The sequence below is a fragment of the Kogia breviceps genome, chromosome 14 (assembly GCF_026419965.1).
Source record: "Kogia breviceps isolate mKogBre1 chromosome 14, mKogBre1 haplotype 1, whole genome shotgun sequence".
Lineage (NCBI taxonomy): Eukaryota > Metazoa > Chordata > Mammalia > Artiodactyla > Physeteridae > Kogia > Kogia breviceps.
The window spans coordinates 25,633,049-25,652,694 of NC_081323.1; the positions used below are offsets into that span (position 1 = coordinate 25,633,049).

A 19,646-nucleotide genomic window follows, 5' to 3' on the forward strand; every position below is an offset into this window, starting at 1 on the left:
AGTGGGAAGAGGAGAACGGGAGTTAGGGCACCTCAGCAGCCCTCATCTGCCGTGATGGGTCTGTAACCCAGAAGCACCTTCCGGGCAGCCTGAGACTTGGTCTTGGTCCACAGCAGAGGGGCTTTTCCCTGCTGCAGGTGGGCAAGAGGCTTTTGATCAGGAAAGTGAAGAGTGGCTGGAGGCACTTTCCGTTTCATAGGAACTCGATCACAGACCATAGGTGAGCACATGGCCCATGCAGTATATGTAGTCGTGTACGTAACACTGCTGAGACTGTACAGCTTGAGGTGCCCGGGGGAGGAAGGGCAGCCCTCTGGGTCACCTAGTGTGCCGGCTGTACCTCTGCCCTGAGCTGCACTTACATCCGTGGTCAACCCAGACGTGCTTTTAAGTCATTCTCCGTTGCTTTATGTTTTTTTAAAGCAACAACTGGATCTACCTCTTGCTCTGACTAAAGACAAATTCCTGGGGCAGCGTGGCCTTCGAATTCCAGACTGGTCACCGCACATCATCTGGGAGGTGGAGGCAGCAAAGCTAAATGTTTCTTAGAGGGTTGGACTAGTGTGGGGGCAGCAGCCAGACAGTGACACCCCCACGCTGCGGACTTTGCACGGTGCCCACCACCGCCCCTCGTTTCCTGGGCTAGAAGATGTGCTTCCCACCGCCAGGTGGCACGGGAACAAGCAGCTGCGCTCTCGGGGGACTGTCCTTGCAGGTGTGGCCAGGCAACTCAGCCCGGTCCCGGGGGGATGTGGGCTGATTTTGAGCCCCTGAGGCAGCTCTTAGGTGCTTGTGTTCAGCCTGGGGCTTAGTCCCTGCTACGGAGTGAGGTCCAGGGCTGCTGGCACCAGGCTGGTGCTGGGAAGGTCTTCTGTAGCCCACCAAGTTTGGCTGGATGCATTGAAGACTTTTCTAGGGAAAAAAGTGAATCAATCTCTGAAATTTTTAAGCCAATAGACTTTTCCCCTCATACTGTGCCAACTGTGGACCTGCCGTTGTCCGGCCAGCACTTAGGGTCTGTAGAAATGGGGACTTCTGAACGGAAACATGAGTGAGCCATGAGCTCTGCCACCGGGCCTGTAAAATGTGTCAACCCTTCTCTGACTGCTGACCCACAAAGCTACAGAAGAACAAGCCATATTCCTTCACCACGTGGCAGTGTAATGGATAAAACACAAGTTTTAAACCGTGGCAAGAGGTTTGTGTTTTATTTTAACTTAGGAAGATAATCAGGAGTAAATGGACATCACTAACACAATCCTGTTGTAAAGCCGTAACCATCTGACTATAAATTCTGAGTCCCTGGAGGAAGATCATGGACAGTTCAGAACTCTTCCCTGTGTTCTGCTTTATCAAAGTAAATATGACCCAGGACGCCCCTCTTGGCAGATACAGAATAAATTACTCCCGGGCCAGGGCGGAGAGCGAGGTGGCTGCCATCCCGAACATGCCTCTCCGGAGCTGGTCTCCAGGACAGGACGTGCGCGAGCGTGAAGTGGGCCGTGGCGGGGTTGGGTGGGTGGGGGTGGGACGCAGCCGGTATGTGGTCACGCCCTGTGTTTGTGTATAACGTAGTGAACGCGTGTCGTACATGTGCTCTCATGGGAAGCCACGCAGGCTGCGCCCTGCTTCCTAGACGGTCCCTGCGGTGGACGGAGCCCCAAGTGGCCTCCCGCCGCCCTCAGCACGGCGACTCCACGTAGTCGTTGTCCAGCCCGCGGCGGAAGCGTGCGGTCAGGGAGCGGCTGATGACGATGACGCGGGGGGCCATGCAGTCCTCCCTCCTGTGCAGGACGTTCCAGATGAGCATGGCCGCGGCCAGGGTGGCCAGCAGGCAGGCCCCGATGTTCAGGTAGCAAGACCAGGACAGGTTGGTGTACGGGCCGATTCTGTAGAACGTAACCAGCCCAATGACCAGAACAAAACCTGTGGACGAAGGACAGGGTGAGACAGGGAGCGGAGGAGGCCGTGGGTCCAGCCGTGGGGCCACTCCCGCTTATCCTCCCACCCAACCCTGTCCTCTTGGGGCTGAGAGCCCAGCTCCACTTGGTGCTGGTGCCTTGGGGTCGAGCTGAATTTTATGGGACTTTTGGGTCTGGTGGCTGTTGGCAGGGGCGTCTGCTTAATCCTGACCCTGGATGGTCATAGGGGCTCACGTGCTTCCTGTGACCTGGCAGGTGTCAGGCCACTTCCTTGGCTGCCCTCCCCATGGAGGTGATGCTGACACCCACTTCCTCACCCCGGACAGTCCAGCGGTAACTCCGTGGAAGGTCCGCTCTGGCTTATAAACGCCTAATTCATTCAAAGTGAAAGTAAACACAGATATTTTCTAAGTCTTTCCTTGAAACAACTCAGATTTGTATTTAACTTAGTTTGAATTCCTGTTTTTAAGAGTTTTCTTATTCTTAGTGTTTGCTTCCAGAGGAAATATTTTCTTTCAAAACCTGAGACGGGGGAGGGCCTGCACATTCGGGGTGGGGGGAGTTGGGGGAGTGGGTGGGGGGAGCCGGACTGTGGCTGAATAGATTCGGCTGGTTCTAGAATGTCCCCCTCACCCACCCGGTCCCCTGCGGGTCTCCCTCCATCCCCTCCTCTCTCCAGGTGACACGGGGGGTCCAGGACTGTGCACAGCATCCTGTGTGGACTCAATTAAGGCAGCCATGTCCCCTCTCGGTCAGCTGTTAATACTGTCACATCATCACTTCCATAGTTGTATCTTTAAGGAACTCCAAAGACTTGATTTTATTAGTTCTTACAATAGGAAAACCAGGATTTCGCACCCAAGATCTGTCAGCTAGGCTAACAGGGCACTGATGTTTGAAAGAGTTCAGGTCTGAATCTGGGCTGGAACCTTTGATGGCTGGGACAGGGCAGAGAGGCCTTGCTCCCCTAGCCCCATCCCGCCCCGTCCTTCTGAGTCTTGTTGAAAGAAGCCACAACAAGCTCCCTGGCTGGCAAAAAATGCCCAAAGACATAGTGAAAACAAGGGAACACATAAAGTACTTTCATTTGCATTACACAAAACACAGGTCCTAATTCCTTCCCTCACTAACGCAAAACTCAGTGGCACAAAATCGTGGGCAGAGGATGTACTCCTAGCTGGGAGAGAGGAATGCCAGAAGTTTCTTTTCGCCAGTGTACATGACAAACAGAATTAGTTATTTTAACAGAAAGGAAGTATCGAGAAGCTTTCCATGTATAAAAAGCTCCACAAAGTACCATAGAGAATTAGCACAGGGATTAGTCACCATCACCATTGTTTAGGACACGACCGGAGCAGTTAAATGTTTAATTCATACTTTCTGGAAGGTGCAGAAATGCTTCCAGAATGCTTGTGTTTCTAGAAAACTCCAGCCTGTGCCCCGGCACTAAGTCATGACACAGCTATTAGAATCACCAGCGGGTATCACTGCTGCCCTTTGCTCCGGGGCCACCAGGTCATACATGATCTGGTTTCCTGAAGAAAGCCAGGAGGACACAGGGAATGGGGGACCAGCGTGAACAGATGTGCAGATGTCACAGTGCAGGGCAGGTGGAGGGGCTGCAGCGGGCAGTTCGGCCTGGCCAGAGCCCAGAACAGGAGACGAGACAAGTCCAGGAGGGGCTGGGAGTCCTGTCTGGACCACGCTGGGTCCCCGAGGGTCTTTGTCCTCCTCGGGCATGTTGGGTTCCAAGAAATGGACTCACCCTGGTCACCACAGCAGAGGGCGGGGCTCCCTGGGCCACCTAGCCAAGGGGTTTGATGATCTCAGGGGAGTGGGGTCGGAGGAGCAACAAGCCACATGGACCAGCCTCCTGGCCTCAGCACAGATCTGCAGCGTCGTCCATCAGAAGGGAACGGGCGAAGGAACTGGGCCTCCGCACAGCCTCCAGGGCCATCAGCTGTCTGACATGGGGTTGGTTTGCGTCACTGAGAACAGAAGACCTTGAATTTACTGCAGGGCCATCCAGTGGAGACTTGGGAATTGTGAGACCCCGACCTGGACAGGCCCTGACTGAGGAAAGCACGGGGCACGCCAGTAGGGCACACACGGGGCACGCCAGCAGGGCACACATGTGGCCCTGGGACCCCCGACCCACTCCCAGGACTGCTCCCAAGTGAGACCCTGCTTGTCACAGGTCACAGGAAACAGGACTGGAACCCCACATCAGAGCATCTGAAATGCGCATCCTCGGAGACGAGGTGCTGGGCCACGGGCCGCGGGGGGGACACGGCTGCTCTGTGCTCGGTTCAGACAGGCCCGGCCAACGGGCAGCCACCACTGACCAGGGCCGGAGGCAGCGCACATGGGCTTCTCTGTGTCACTTGTGTGTCTCCTGAGTCCTTTGTACATAAGGTTCATAGTAAGGCAGTTAGAATATTCTAGAAGTGCAACTAACTTTACAGTCTTCTATTAACAAGTACTTCCTAAAGCGTATCACGACTCTGGCCACGTGCCTCTCGTGGCCACGTTCCCGTGGCTGCGCTGGTTGCCCTGTGGAGGCCGTAGAAGACATGCTTTAGCATCTCCCGGCCCTCAAGACACACCTGGCCTTGAGTCTCCTCACTCTGTGTGCTGGTCCCCCTGCCTTTCCTGGCGCCACCGTCCTGAGCTCCATCTGCCTGGCGGTAGGGCGCCTCCCATCCTCCTGTCCTGGCCCCCGAGCACTCAGCTGGGCAGTCACCCACCTGTCGATCCAGGCGCCCCCATTTAGGATGAGGGCTGTGGGGGAGGCGCTACTCCCTATAGGTGGGGAACACCCACCCACTTGCCAGCGACAGGGCTACATATGGTTCTTAGGATCACATCGTCCGTTTTTTTGGAAACAGGGCAGGCTGTTGCTTTGTTGCCGTTCTACTCAGCTTATTAACTTCCTCTGTATGTTCAGCTGTACGGCCTACAATGGAGAAGACTCTTTCTTATGTCACAAGATGAAAGAAGTGTGAATTCACATGTGAACAGACAGCCGGGCACAGCCACCCACATCTGCAAACACAGCGGGAAGAGTGGTGGGGGTGACAGGCTGGGGGAGCGCAGAGCCTCTTGGATGGACTTTTTACAGAATGAAATGAACAGGCCGAGTCCCCCCGTCTCATGCTTTGTCTTGAAAATGATTTCTCTAGCATCCAGCAGTGAGTGGTGTGGACGCGTTTCAAGCATCGAGGTGCTCCTTCTCCAGCCAGCGTTGCTCAGAGCCTGCACCTTCTTGCTGGTTGGTTTTTTTCCCCAAGAGAAGTAGGAAGGAGAAGTCTAGTTCTGTACCACAGTGCAAAAAAAGGTTAACAGGGCTTCCCTGGTGGCACAGTGGTTGAAAGTCCACCTGCTGATGCGGGGGACGCGGGTTTGTGCCCCGGTCTGGGAGGATCCCACATGCTGCGGAGCGGCTAGGCCCGTGAGCCATGGCCGCTGAGCCTGCACGTCCAGAGCCTGTGCTACACAATGGGAGAGGCCACAACAGTGAGAGGCCCGCATACCGCAAAAAAAAAAAGGTTAACAAAATTTACATTGATGTGACTTTGTGTCAAGACCAGTGTTGGCTTTTACTTTATCTTAGTTCAACTTGGAACACGTACAGTCAGAGGAGGGATATGCTTCCCTAACATAAAAAAAAATACATTTATTCCTGCAGCAGGAAAATACAAAGAACTGACTGGAACAGTGGGCCCAGGTGCTGTGCCGTGGGTGGATGTCACAGTGGGGCTGGCTCAAGGACACGTGGACTCTGCCCTGGGCCAGTTGGGGTGGTGTGCCCTGAGCAGATGCATGGGACGCGGGAACCAAGCATGCGCCACATGGCAATGGCGGAAAGCCACAGAGACGCGGAGAGGCAGCGGCTGCCCGCACTGCCTGTGTGGGCACGTCCTCCTGAAATCAGACTGGCCTTTTACTTTGATAAGGTTCTCTCGCCACAGCCAGCCTGAAGTGCAGTTTCTCCATTCTCCTGATATTCAGGTCCCCTTTCTCCTGAATTTTTCAGTGACATCGCTGTTTGTACAGAAACGAATCTAAGGGGAGAGTTTTTAGCAAATGCACGGACTTCTGCACGTGAAGTCAATTCCGTCCTCATGAACTTGTGTTTCCAAAGCAAATAGACCCTTTCTGTGAGCCGGCGGCTGTGGCGCTGTGCTTCACAGCGCCCTCTCCTCTCTTCCTTCCTGCCGGCTTCCCAGGGCTCCACCGGCAGTCACAGGCCTTCCTCTGGAGTGGCCATCAAGCACACGCAGGGCCCACGGGTGGGAAGACCATGTGGCTGAGCCCTGAGCCCTCAAGCAGCACACCTGCCTCAGCATCCACGGGGCAGCGCTGGCCAAGGCCCCGGAACGTGTACAGGGCATTCAAGGCTCAGCTGTGAGCAGCAAAAGTGGGGACAAGTGCCTCCCCCTTAGGGAGAGAGTCTAGGAAAGGAGAAGGTGACACTCTCCCCAGGGTGCAGGGGCAGGACTGGGCTTGGGAAGTGGGCTCAGAAGACAGGAAAGCGAAGTGTCTGGCCCAAGCCAAGTGCTGCTTTATAGTAAAGCACAGAAAGTGGTACGTTCCTATGAGCAGGTTTGCGAGAACAGCACGATCCCCACCAGCTCACGAGTTGCCAAGATAGACACCGTGCATCACCCCGACTGACCTCTGGAATGATAAAGTCAGCCTTCTCACAGCGCAGAGTAAGTGGCCCTTAGGGTGTAAGTTTATCATCATAAGAAAAAGTCTTAGGATTTCCAGAATTGGAGAGAGGAAGCCTGCAGACGTGAAGCCCACAAGGTCCACGAAATGCCGCTCTTGAAATCGTCCTGCTGGGTCTGAAAAGGGGCGGGCCAGGCTGGGGCTGGCGGACAGCTGCTGTGACCCCAGCAAACACAGTGCTTTCACGGGGTGTTCACCTTATGGGTGGGGGTGCAATAAGGAACTGAAAGGAGTTTTTTCAACTTTAAGGTAAATTAAAATCACACTTGGAAAATTCTGCAAAGAAATTGCAAACTATTGCATGAGGTGCCCTGAGTTCAATAGAGCAAACCCGGTGAAACGGCTGGTAGTCACGTTGTTGCCCTGCAAGAGCAGCATTTCCTGGGTTCTCCCCGGCATCTGGGACAGGGTCCTTTGGAGCCACAGCCCTGAGCAGCAGGGGCCGCCCTTTCACAGACCCGGGCTGGGCATCATGCAAGCGTGGTGGAAACGGCCAGAAACGGCTGTGGGATGAATGGGCAAGCGGCCGGCCTCCTGTCTCCTCCCGCTGGGGTGTTGCTCTCTGGCTGGTCCCAGCCTCCCGGGGAATCCATGTGCTTCCCCCCTTCACGAGCACCTCTCTCCCCCCGCCCACCCTCTGGCCCCAGCACTGGGGACTCAAGGTTCCCTTGCATAACAGGTACCAGCAGGCATTTCCCCCTCCTGGGACAGGATATCCTGGCGCCCTTCAGTCTCTCCCTGACTGTTTAAAACAGACCAGAGCACAGGAAAAAACCTAACTCTAAAATTAGCAATGTGATAGAAGAAAGGCACAGAGCTGTGTTCTCTACTGTTTGTCAATGAAACAAGTCTAAACAGGGCCAAATGCATTTCCTTTTTGGGCACAGCAGACCCTCTGGGGGTAACTGTTGGACACCAGGGGGAGAGGGGGCCTGCAGAGGCAGAGGGACCATCTGAAGTGCCGCAGGTGCTGCTCGGGGCTTCTGGCTTTTTCCGTGGGCCTCTGCCTGTCTGACGGTTTTTGGACAGAGCTTGGTCCAACCTTTCCAGAGGCTGTGCTGGCCTGGAAATACTCAGGAAAGCAGCATGTGCCCCCAGCCCCCACTTGGCCAGGACAGCCCCTGACCCCCAGACCTTCGGCAGTGCCCCCCAACCCCCACCGATTGATGCAAGACAGTTTGATTTTAGTTAATGGGGGTTCCCCCGTTTCCATTTTTTTGGTGTGTTATTTGGAAACAACAATATTTTCTGAAACAGGAGTTTACAGGAAGTAAGATGTCAGTTTTGACACCAAACCCACAATATTTTTTCTAATAATTCTAAATAAGTGTCTCAAAGAAGTTTCTTAAGAAATGCAATGACAGATTTGATCATCCTGCTAGGAGTTACTTTCAGAATCAAGAGCTGTTACTTTTATTCCTTTAATGCCACTAAAATATCTGTTTCTAATCCAGCTTTTCCAGTCACGTTGCAAAATCTTCCACTTCCTTCTTGAAGGGATGTAATTTCAGATGATCCCACATGAGAGAGGTGGGTGGTTTCAGTGAGGCGAGGAAACTGCTTGATTTACAGCCCTAAGGTCAGCAGAGGGCAGGTGGGTGATTTTCCTACATGTGTGACATTGGAATGTCCGTGTTTTTCCTCACAGTCCTAGAGGAGGAAGGAGGTGGAGGTCCGAGGTCCCGCTTCATGTACCTGGTTAACTCTCAGAATTGCCCCGGGCAGGGTGGGCATTACCCCATTTTGCAGTTGGGTGAACTGAGGTGTGGCTTTGCCCTGTTCACATGGCTGGTAAGCCGTAGGGCCGGACACAGTTCTGTTCTCCTGACATCAAAGCCTGCGCTCTTTCCTAGGCCTTGGCGACGCCCTCCGTCCTGCCTGGCCACGGGGAAGTGACTGGCCTTCTGTGAACAGGGCCTGTTTCCGAGTCCCACCCGGCACTTTCCAGCACAAGTGCTGCCAGCCTGTCAGCCGCATTCTGGAAATTGTGTTTCTCCAGGACGATGAGGGCCGGGATCCATTATTCCCCAAGTGATTCACTCGTACTTCCTGCCGTTCCTCCCGCCGTGTGTGTTGGAACTGCACCCTCATGGTTGGGACACTGCCTTCTCCACCGAGCTGGAGAGGCAGGCGGCAGGCTGGTGACATCCTGGCCCTTCCTCTGTCCCATCAGCCACCCATCTGACCTTCCCCATAGGCAGCAGGAAACCTGAGCTCCCAGGTTCCCGTGATCTTTAAACCTGGGCTAGTGAGACAGGCAGAGGAAGAGGGGAAACCAGCACAGACGCCCCTCTGCTCCCTGGGGTGCCAGGTAGATGCTTTGGGGCTTCTGTGGCCGTTGTGCAGAGCCTCCTGGAACAGTTCCATTCATCATCCATGGCACTGCCGCACTCGCCCTGTGAAGACTACAGTGTGCCCAGGCCCTGCCCCATTTCAACCCTGCAGTCGCCCCCAGAGGCTGAGGTGGTTTCTGGATTGTTAGCTGATGGCCAAGGCCTCGCCGCTCTCCCCCACACTGCGCCCATCACGCTTGTCTGGCCCTGGTGTTGCATGTGTGTCCCTGTGTGCTTGGCGGGGTCCTCCACGCTTTGTCTGTGCTTCTTACAGGTGGGCCCTGCTCACCCCAGCCAGGCCCCAGGAAGCTGCATTTATAACCAAGCGTGCAGGTCGCTGGCTGAAACCATGTGTGTCCAGTACTCCCCGTCTGCTAACCGTTAGCCGGGAAGGCCATGGAGGCAGGCGAGGGGTCAGAAAGGCGCCTCCCTCTGCCCACATGCCCAAGTGCCTGCAGCAGGCTGCTGCACCCTCATGGGAGGACCGTGAACCCAGGCCACCTGCCACACAGGCTACAGAGGGGCAAAGAAAACACCAGATGCTGAAGACTTTGGAAAGCAAAGCAGGTCACCATGAGCCTCAGCACCTTGTCTTAGATGGGAAGGGCCGGGAGGCCTTGAGCAGACACAGACCCATCTGGTTGCACCTCAGCGCTCTGCCCCTGTGTGTATTTCTGTTTTGCTGCTGCCCACAGTGACGGGTGGGGTGGGAGCGTGACCCACAGGGGTCGCCATGACTTTAGAAGCCACAGCCGACCTGCCAGCCCTGACAAGAGCTGGGGATGCGGCTGCTCAGCCTGGCCGGGGCCCGGGCGAGGATACTTACTTGCCAGCTGGAACGCAGCAGCCATGGCCTCCTCCCAGCACTGGGAATCGGGCGACATCAAGGGCAGGCCCGTCAGCCCCAGGACGAAGGTGAGCTGGCCTGCGGCAAGTGCTGCCGTGGCCACCAGGTTGCAGGCTCGCATCATGTCGAACTGCACTGTGAGGGGCCAGAGGGAGAGAAGCAGGCAGTCAGCAGGGGCAAGGCCTCTCGAGACCGGGCTGCCTGCCCCTCCCGGGACTCCTCCCTCCGTCTCACCAAGTCTCACCACTCCCTTCCCAGCCCCCACCTGTCCCTGGTCCGCAAGCAAGGCATTTGGAGGCTGTGCACTCAGGACAGAGGGAGGATGGGGCAGCCCAATGTTTGGACTGCGAAGGTGGGGGTCATGGAGGTGTCATTGAGAGGCCATCAGGGGAGTCAACTTCCCCACCCCCATGTGCTGGAGGGCAAAGCCATCCGCTGTGAAGTCAGGCCCCTTCCTCGTGGTCCTTCCATGCTGTGAAAGTGGCCCCCGCCCCCCAGGCTTCAGGTGCAGCGCTGTCTGATTCATGCTCTGCTGGCAAGCGGCATTCACATTTAGCACTTGTGGAGTCCAGAGTCTCGTGGGGGGCGTTGTGCCACTTCCTGCCACGGAGGGTCAGCTCCTCCTGCCCAGGGGTCTCGACCTGCTTCCCCCTGGCCTCCCTCCTGCTGTCCGGAGCTTGAGGGGTCTCACCCTTTCCAGATCCCAGGCCTGGCTCTGGACTGTGGTGCAAGGGCCTTGGGCTGCTGCGAAGTCAGAGCAGCCCTGAGGGTGGAGGGGCAGAGGGCTTCTGGAAGGAGAGCCTGGAACCAAGGGCCAAGGAGCATTCCCAGGCAGACAGATGGACAGACAGCGCCTCTGCCAGGGCTTGACGCTGCCCGTGACACTCTCGCCCGCTCCTTGCGCGGCCACACACGCTCCGTGGGCCTCACTGCCGGGTGACCGAGCGCTCATGTTCTGGGTTCTGTAGTCTTCAAAGTTACCACAAAACATAGCTGCAGTCACTGGGAACCGTGACCCTTAAAAACTCAGGGAGACGAGGAGCCAGGGGTGGGCGGTGCAGCCTGGTGAGCACAGGGCTTCTGGCAGTGGTGTGGCATCAGATCCGGAGCAACTCAGGGAAAGGACAGAGGCTGGGCCGGAAAACAGAGCGGGCTCCCCACACATGGGCTAGACCCCTCCTCTCCCCCAAGGCTGGGGTGACAGGGCTGCTAGCGCTCATGATTTGCAGAAACCTTCCTGGCTGCTCACAAGGTCTTCTCGGGTCCCCATGACCACACGTGGGAGCAGGAGGACACGCTGCTCCTCTGTTAGCATGGGGGCTCCGGTTGCTCGGGCCACAGACTCTGGAACACTAGCTGGCTTCCCATGGAGGCTGCTGTTTTCACGCTGTTTTCTTTGCAACAATTTTTACCCTTCAAACGCCCGTACAGAAGGTCCTGCTACTCTAAGAGGTCATAGAGTTTGGAAGTGGAGGTGGCCTCCGAGACGAGGGCTGTTAAAACGTGATGGGTGTTCACAACACAGGGCGGAACCGGGATCCACTCTGGGCCCAGGAATGTCCTTCCGGTTCCGGGGCCCAGCCTTGCAGGCGAGGAAAGATGTGCACCAACAGGCTGGCCATGCCAGGAGTGTCTGCGCTGCAGTGTGTTGGTGCTGGCACCACGAGGCCCTGACCTCCTGGTGGCCCCAGCGGCTCTGAGCACTCAGCCCCAGGCCACACACCTTGGCAGCAATCCACCCTCCAAGCAGTCAAGCTAGGCCACTGCCTAGTACCCAGGTGCCCGAGGCTGTAAAGGCTGAGGCGGTGGACTCTCCCCTTGGCCATGCCCCCTTTCCCAGCCACCCAGAGAGGACCAGTCCTCACTAGCGCCCACCAAGCCTGGACGTTTGACGGGTCCTCACACTTGCTGTATGCGCAGCCTGGGCAACAGCACTGGGTTTTGAGGAGCCATGAGAACGTGGCCGTGAGTGTCTGCTGGCTGGGCAGTTGCTGTGCCCCTTCCCACCCCAGTGCCCTGTGAGGCTGCCTCCCAGGAGACAGAGAGCAGAGGTCACCCCAGGAGATTTAATACATGTTTATTCATGTCCCCCCTGGCTTCAGGGAAAGGACACAGGTGCCCGACAGAATGCACAAAACTTGAGAGATGAAAAGTGGCAGAGAGAAGGGGAGCCAGAAAGCAAGACTGACCCCCGACCTCGGCTGTGAGGTACCCCCAGACCCCCACCTGATGAGTAACAAAAGTCATGGCTGCCGCACACGCCCAGTGAGCCAGTGTGGGGGAAGGGCCCTGTCCTCGAGGACGGAACCTGGTGTGACATGGGGGCAGCTGGAGGGCCTGCCCCAGGGTCGTCCCCTGACCCAGCATGCTCGGGACACCCTCACTAGAGCTTGTTACGTTAGGGAACGGTGGTGTTGGCCTGATGCGCCAAGTGGCTCTGGCTCGGCTTTGCGGGTTCTGCCAGGACTTGGGCACAGAGCTGGCAGGAGTGTGGCTGCTGTCCCCGAGAGCTGCCCTGGCCACCTGCATCATGTCTGGAATCTCTAGGGTAAAGCAACACGAGTCTCGCCCCCTCGGTACCCCCACACAGGGCGCGGGATGGACAGATGGAGGTGATTCCATGGTCGAGGCCGCCCACTCCTCCTCCCTGTCTAGCCCGGCTGGATGCTGGACCATTGGGGGCAAAGCCTGGGCTGGGGTTTTGCATGAGAGCTGATGAGACCGGGAGCTGGTTTGATTGAAGGGGGCAGCCCAGAAACCAGGCCAGAAGCCCCCAGCTCCGGAACCCCCGGGGCAGCAGTGCTCGGTCCCCGGAGCTGGTGAGACATCTGCCAGCCCCTCTCCCTGGTCTCAGCCTCATTCACGAGAAACTCCGAGGATGTTTCCCTTGTTCTGGGAAAGCCTCTGATGCTCAGGGCATCATTAAAGGTCAGCTGCCACAAATACCATGTTATGGCAGGAGGATGTTTTAAAAGTTGTTCAGGGGGCTTATCAGGTGGTCAGGGAGGGACAGCAAACGAGGGCAGGTGAGCGGGGCACTCAGGACATGCGGCAGGGTGACTGTGCGGTCTGGAGGCAGAGAGCATCCCGGCCTGTGTCTTCCTGGCCTGGCCTGACCCGACCTGGCTCAACAAGGGGGCGGGGGGACGGATGCCCGGAGGGGGCACCTGCGCGGTATTGGAGGCCTTGAGCCCAGGGCAGGGGCTGGGCTGACGTGGGGCCTCTCCCCGGGGTGGGGGGTTGCTCTGTGGTGGGGGGCGGGCGCAGTGCACTTGTGGGGTAGGAGAGGCGTGGCCTGCACGAAGCCCATGCTAGAGCCCCAGTCACTGGCTTTCACTGCTCCTCAGGACAGACCCAGAGCCCAGAGGGACGAGTCTGACCGGCAGGTCACAGCGACCCAAGTTCAGCTGACCTACCCAGCCCCCCACAGGCCCCTGGTCTGAGAGCTTACAGAAGCTCATTGATTCATTCAGGCTCTTCGCCCTTTTTAAGGGAGGTTGTGGCTCTCTGCTTGCAAAGGGGTTGGGGGGGGGGCGGGCTGGCAAGCCAGCCACTCCTGATGGAAGACACCCCCAGGCTGTGCTGCAAGGGGGTCCACGTGCAAAGACAGGGTCGCGTCTCGGGGACCTGAACAGAGCCACATGCCTCCTGCAGCCTCAGTCTCTTTGCCTGTGAAGTGGAGGCAACATCCCCCCACTCCCATTCCCTCATGGGTCAGGATTCTGAGGGCCATCACACCTGAGTTGAGTGAGGCGTGCCCTCTGGAGCAGCCAGCAGAGGCCTGGCCGGAGCCACGTTTTCCTGAGGACAAGTGTCATATTCAGAACAGGTGATGTGGTCTACGTATTAGACCCTTGTTTGCAGTTTTAAAGGGTCGTCACTGCGGAGACCTTTGCCCATCGGCTGCTGTCGCCGTGTGTCTACATGTTAGGTGACAAGCGTTTTCATACTTATGAATCTTCCCTCCCATACACTCAAACCCTACCCGGGTTTCAAAGTCAAGTTCCCATCTTTCAGAGCTATAATGGACCATGTGCCGGACGTGACCAACCAGACAGGACCACTGGGCAGAGGGAGCCAGGCCCCTGCTCGCAGGAGTCTCGGCTCTTCTCTGCCCTCTGAAGGCCATCAGTCTCCTAGTCTCTCCTGGGCATCCCACCTACAGCCAGTTCCTGGAGGGTATCCCTCTGTGCTGCCCACTGCCTTAACGACCCTGACAACTGTGGAATGAAGTCCAAACCCAGCCGCATGTTTTTAAGCTTCTTGTTTATTTTACTCATTAACAATCTTTATTTTCCACCAGGGAAAATGTATTTTCCTTGCTATGGTTAATGTATCCATACCGTAGCTATGCATGACGGCAGAGAAAAAGCCCCCTCCTGCACAGGAAGAATTCTGTCCTAAAGGAGCCGGGGCAGGGTGGGCTTGGAGCTTGGGGCTCGCTTGGGTCCCCAAGAGCCAAGGTCACTCCTGTGAGCAGAGCACCCATCACCCATTAGCAGATGTGCCCGCATCCACAGCCGCTTTAAAGGAGGAAGGAAAATAAGCAGACTTACGTTTGACGGTGCCTCGCGACTCCTGGAAGCCCGCCGCCTCAGAGCCCCAGCCCAGGGCCTCACAGTCCCGCGTGTCCGCCTGCCCGGGCCTGGCCCCCGGGCTCGGCCCTCCCCTGGCCCTGTCCAGCCAGCAGGACCGCCACAGCCCCACGCTCCGCCTGCGCCCGTCCTCCAGCGTCTGGTACACCCAGTTGGGGGTGAAGGCCGCCGCGTTGTTGAGAATGAGAGAGACAAGGGCCACCAGCACGGCCGTGGCCACCACTTTCTGGACAGTCATTGCAGACTGCGGTGCCGTCCCCTTGTCGTGGAGAAAGTCCCAGTCCCAGTCGGTCAGCTGCTGTCACCAGGGGTGGCTAGAGGACATCACCGCTCATGCTTGGAGGTGTCAGGAAGGCCCATGCGACAGGTGCGGGGGCGCCCGCCTTGCGGCCCTCCTTACCCTCCTTCCTGCACCTGGAGCAGGGCCAGGCCTGAGCTGAAGCCTTCGGAGCTGCCCATCCCGGGGAGGAAGCAGGGGCACCAGCGAGAGTCCAGAGTCGTGAGCGCGCCGTCTTCCTGGGAAGAGGAGGAGGCGAAGAGAACAGAAATCACTGGCAAGGCAGGCAGCAGCACAGGGTGCCTGGGCCTCACTCTCAGGACCAGTGTGGAGCCGGGCTCTGAGCAGGGCCGCTGGGAGCAGCGCAAGTGAGCCACTGGGGCCTCCACTGCCTGAGCCCCTGTCCGGTGCCTCCGCCACCCAACAGCTGGTCCTGGAAAGCAAATGGGTTGCTGCAGGGATGCGCGTGCGTGTGTGAGTGAGTGTGTGTGTGTCTCGCGCCTGCGTTTTCCCCCTGTCTCTCAGCAGAGAGGAAATGGTTGTTTTTGAGGCTGTTTTTGGTGAGCTGGAGGGCGTAGCCAACTGCAACAAATAGCAGCCAGACACTAACAGGATGTGTTTCCTGATAGGAAAGGCAGGGGGGCCTTCTTCTGGAGGCCTGCTCCGGGACCCTCCCCCGCTCTCCCCACCTTCCCTGGAAGTGGAGGCCAGGGATGCTGGCCTGGCAGGCCCACAGGCCCCGCTGTCTGTCTCAACACGGTGACTTAGGGCAGGCAGGGCGCTGGTGACCAGTCACCCACCTTGGGGACTGGGCGTCCCCCAGCCATCGGTCACTCCCCCAGCACATGGGTGCCATGCACCCATAGGTGCGCAGCAGAGAAGGGCCAGCGTGGTGGGGAGGCCCCCTGGACTCCTCCACCTCCCAGCTGAGACCCTCACCCATACTTGGAGATCTGCCAGAGCTGGCCGTCCTTGAGATGCAAGAGGCTGGGTTCTGGACGAGCCGTGCATCCAGTGAGGTCTGAGGGCCTGGGCCTTGTCTGCTGCTGATGGGGTGTGTGGGCAGTAAGGGCCCAGGTCCTGCATTGGGTGCCCTGCCCTGTGTTGCATAAGCCGTCAGGCTGAGGGGCGCTCAGGAAGATAGTCATCTGCTCTCAGATCCTCTGGGCTGCGACTCATTCAGCCGGGCCTGTGCTGAAACCAAACTGGTCGGCCCTGGAAGTCCCTGCCCCAAGTTTACATTCCTAAAAGGCAGGGGGTCTTTGGAGAATCAAGGTTCTCAAGAAACATCTGTCCATCAGCTCCCGGAGGAATTCTATGTCCTTTGGATTTTTCCCACCAGAGCTTGTAGCAAACGTGTCAGCTGAGTTCTTGCCACTTTCCCTCTTCCCTCAGCTGTGCCAGAAGCAGGGCTGCCCCCCTGCTCCCCCTGCTCTCACTCCAGCCGCCCTGTGGGTGGGGAGGCACCCAGGGGTCTGTCAGCTCAGAAGACCCTGTGGGAGGGCATCCCCTCTGAGGACTAGGGCTGGGGCTCCTGTGCACACAGTGCAGTAGATGGCCTTGAAAAGGAAGTTTTCCTCAAAGTTTCCATTAAAAGAGCATTGATTTCCCTCCTTACTCATTAGAATTGCTTATCGTGAGCCAGTCTTTAAGTGGCTGATTTCCATTGATAAACAAGCAGGGGGTTTCAGGAACCGTAGCCCCTGCTTTGCTTGTCTTGGGAACAGCCCTTGGGCCAGCGCCATCCCGGGCTGGGCTACCTACTGGGGCTCCATCGGACCAGCCCCCAGCCACGGGCTCAGGGTGGAGTGGACAGCTGGGCTGGGGAGGGAGGGTAGCTGGCCTGGGAGCAGACCTTGAGTCAGGATGACTGAGTCCTCCAAGGACCCCCTCATCCATCGTGTGCCACCCCAGGGGCCCTTCCTGTTCTCCGTGGTCCAGGTCTTTGGCCCTGTCAAGACCTCCCCTGCTTCTTCACGTGGACAAGCAGCAGTGTCGTCTTAGAGCAGAGACACACGGGAGGTTTGGACACAGCGTGTGTGCCTCTTGGTGGGACGTGAAGCTGGGAGTGGTCAACCACTGCTCCATCCCACCAGGGTCTCCACAGAGCAGCCCAAGAGGGGGGGCCTCTGGCTCTCTCTGGGAGCTTCTCAGAAGAAAAGTCTTTCCCAAGAGTCGGGCTGCTCGGAGCCCATCTGCCCCTCACTTGACAGGATAAAGACGCTGCCAGACAGCAGGAAGCGCTCATGGCTCTGGCGGGGACTAGGCGGGTGTTCACATGGACTTTCAGTTGGATGCACAGACCCCAGGACTCACATGGGGTAAAGCTGCCCATGGAGAGGCTGTCGGGGGTGGCTGGCACCCTGCTTCTGTGCTGCTCGCCCAGGGGCTCCTTGAGAATGGATGGGTGGAGTCTGCAGTGACTCACGCATCCTAAGGGCCACCAGCCGCTCGCATCCCAAAAGTTACTTACCAGTCTGTTCTCCTCAGGGCTCTGGGGTCTTCAGGGGATGGAGCCACAGAGGAGGGCCCCCAGAGCATCCTCCCTCCTGCCAACGTCTTTTCTCAGGGAGGCCGTCCTGGGACCTGCTAGGGGGCGGGCAGGAGCCCCCATCAGCATTGGAGGGAGGGAGATGCTAGAAACCTCCAAACAAGGAAGGAATACCCTGGCCCAAGCCTGTGCCAGGGGTGTCAGAGGGCAGCTCTGCAGGCCCATCCCTGGGACCCCCGCCTCCATTCAGCACACAGCAGGGCCCACCAGGGTGTCATGCTTGTCCTCGGAGTTGGGGGACCCCACTCCCCGCCTGACCCAGGGGCTCCGTGTGAGGGTGGAGGGAGCACTAGGAGTTCAGCCTGGGACAGAGGTGCCGGGTGCTGGGGGGAGAAGCAAGTGTTCACTGAGGGGCACAGTGGGGCCTGACAGCCTGCACAAGACACTCTCCGGGGTCTTCACGGGACCCCTTGCGGCCGAGGGAGGGAGCCTGCGCAAGGAGCAGGCCCCAGGGCCAGCTGTGAGAGGTACACCAGCCCCTGCACCCCCCGGGACACGGGTGTCTCACCCATTTTCTTCCCGGGATGGCATGTGGACCCCAGTTTGCCACGTTGCTCTGTGGGTGAAGCCGTTGGCCTCGCACTCGGCCCCCTTCTCGGAGACCATGTGTCCAGCCCCATCCCCGTGCTGCCTGGCATGGGTCTTGCTGGGGCCCGAGTCGTGGGAACAGCAGCTCATTGAAGCCACGTGTCCTCCACTGCAGCGAGGCTGTCTGGGAGAACATGGCGCGCATGTGCGTGAAGACCCAGCGGCTGGATGTCGCCAAGGTGTGCCTGGGGCACATGGGCCATGCGCGCGGAGCCCGAGCGCTGCGGGAGGCTGAGCAGGAGCCAGAGCCAGAGGCCAGGGTCGCCATGTTGGCCATACAGCTGGGCATGCTGGTGAGTGGGCACCACCCCGATGGGCAGGCCAGCCTCCCACGCACAATGTGTGCTTGTCTGGGCCCTTGGGTTGCAGGGAACAGAAATCCCCTCAAACAAGCTGAGGCCAGAATGGGGGTGGGGGAGGGAGCCCCCTGCAGAGCCCCCCGGGCCACCCTGCTCCATGCCGGTCCCCTCCCTGCCTCCGTGTTCGTAGAGCTCACGGCCTCTTGTACCCCTGTGGCCCAGAGAGGCTGATGGAAGTCGCAGGGGACGCAGGCTGAGTGGCCGGGCACAGGTCACTGTGGGGGGTGGGGGACAATCGGGAGCAGACACCCACAGGTCTGATGGCGTCTGGGTAGAGCTCAGACCCCCTGGCTGACGGGCAGGCCTGCCCTCTCCAGTGTCGTCTTGACCATCCCCGCCCATGCCCCAAAGTGTCCATCCCACCCAGGGTGTGTTGTGGTCTCAGTCATGGGCGGCTTGACGGCCCGGCCGCCCTGCCTTCTGCCACGGTGGATCCCTGGTGACTTTTGGCTGCCGTTGGGGGCATCATCGGCACCGACAGACACACTTCCTTCCCTCAGGAGGACGCGGAGCATCTGTACAAGAAATGCGGGCGCTACGACCTCCTCAATAGGCTCCTGCAGGCCTCGGGCCAGTGGCAGAGAGCCATTGAGGTGGCTGAGCGACACGACCGCGTGCACCTGCGCACCACCTACTACAACTATGCCCGGCACCTGGAGGCCAGCGGGGACTGCAACCTGGCCCTCAGCTAGTGAGCATGGGCGGGCAGCCAGGACCTCTTGCCTCTGCTGCCCCAGTGAGGGGGCCTCGAAGGTTCTCAGAGGAAGATCTGGGCCAGCACCATCTCGGTGGGAGGGCTTCGGGGGGGCCTGAGCTCTGTGCTTTAGGAGGACCTGCCAGGCTCTGGGTCTCTAGGCCGTAGCGCCTGTGCCCCCTGGGCAGTGCTAGTGGTGGAGTTCTTAGTCTGGTGCACAGGCCATAGAGCTGCAAGCTGAACCAGGGAGTGAGCAGTGCTTTCTTTTCTCCCGCAGCTATGAGAAATCAGACACGCACCGCTTCGAGGTGCCACGGATGCTGGCGGAGGACCTGCAGGCCCTGGAGCTATACATCAACAAGATGAAGGACAAGTGAGTGGCTGGGCCCGGGAGGTCTTCCCCCCAAGAGCCTCACATGTGAGCTGGTTCCCAGGGCACCAGGTGGTGCCTCCCCCGGGGACCTCACTCGGGCTCGTCCACCCAGCGTCCATGTCTCCTGGCTGCTGGTGTGGGACCTAGGGCTCACTTTCGGCAGGAGAGGGGCCTGAGGGAGCGCATGTGGCTCCTCGCAGGACCCTGTGGAGGTGGTGGGCCCAGTACCTGGAGAGCCAGGCCGAGATGGATGCCGCGCTTCGCTACTACGAGCTGGCGCACGACTACTTCTCCCTGGTCCGCGTTTACTGCTTCCAGGGCAACATCCAGAAGGTAGGAGCCCTGGAGGGAGGCGGGCTGCTTGGCAGAGCAG

General features: G+C 58.5%; 2 protein-coding genes across 15 annotated transcripts in view; one reads left to right on the forward strand and one right to left on the reverse strand.

Annotated features, from left to right (window-relative positions):
• Positions 1-19,646, forward strand: part of IFT140 (intraflagellar transport 140) — a 72,259-nt gene that overhangs the window by 40,782 nt on the left and 11,831 nt on the right. For all 14 annotated transcript variants that reach the window (XM_067013096.1, XM_067013091.1, XM_067013098.1 and 11 more), the window contains 4 exons: positions 17,963-18,140; positions 18,707-18,897; positions 19,178-19,273; positions 19,474-19,606. In XM_067013096.1, the coding sequence (XP_066869197.1) occupies positions 17,963-18,140; positions 18,707-18,897; positions 19,178-19,273; positions 19,474-19,606 (598 nt within the window). The remainder of the gene's footprint in view (positions 1-17,962; positions 18,141-18,706; positions 18,898-19,177; positions 19,274-19,473; positions 19,607-19,646) is intronic.
• TMEM204 (transmembrane protein 204) lies at positions 1,180-15,255 on the reverse strand. The gene is made up of 3 exons (XM_059038503.2): positions 14,393-15,255; positions 9,816-9,971; positions 1,180-1,926 (listed from the first exon to the last, which is right to left on the reverse strand). Exons 1-3 carry the CDS (start codon positions 14,667-14,669, stop codon positions 1,682-1,684), a joined length of 678 nt encoding a protein of 225 aa, XP_058894486.1. The 5' UTR covers positions 14,670-15,255; the 3' UTR covers positions 1,180-1,681.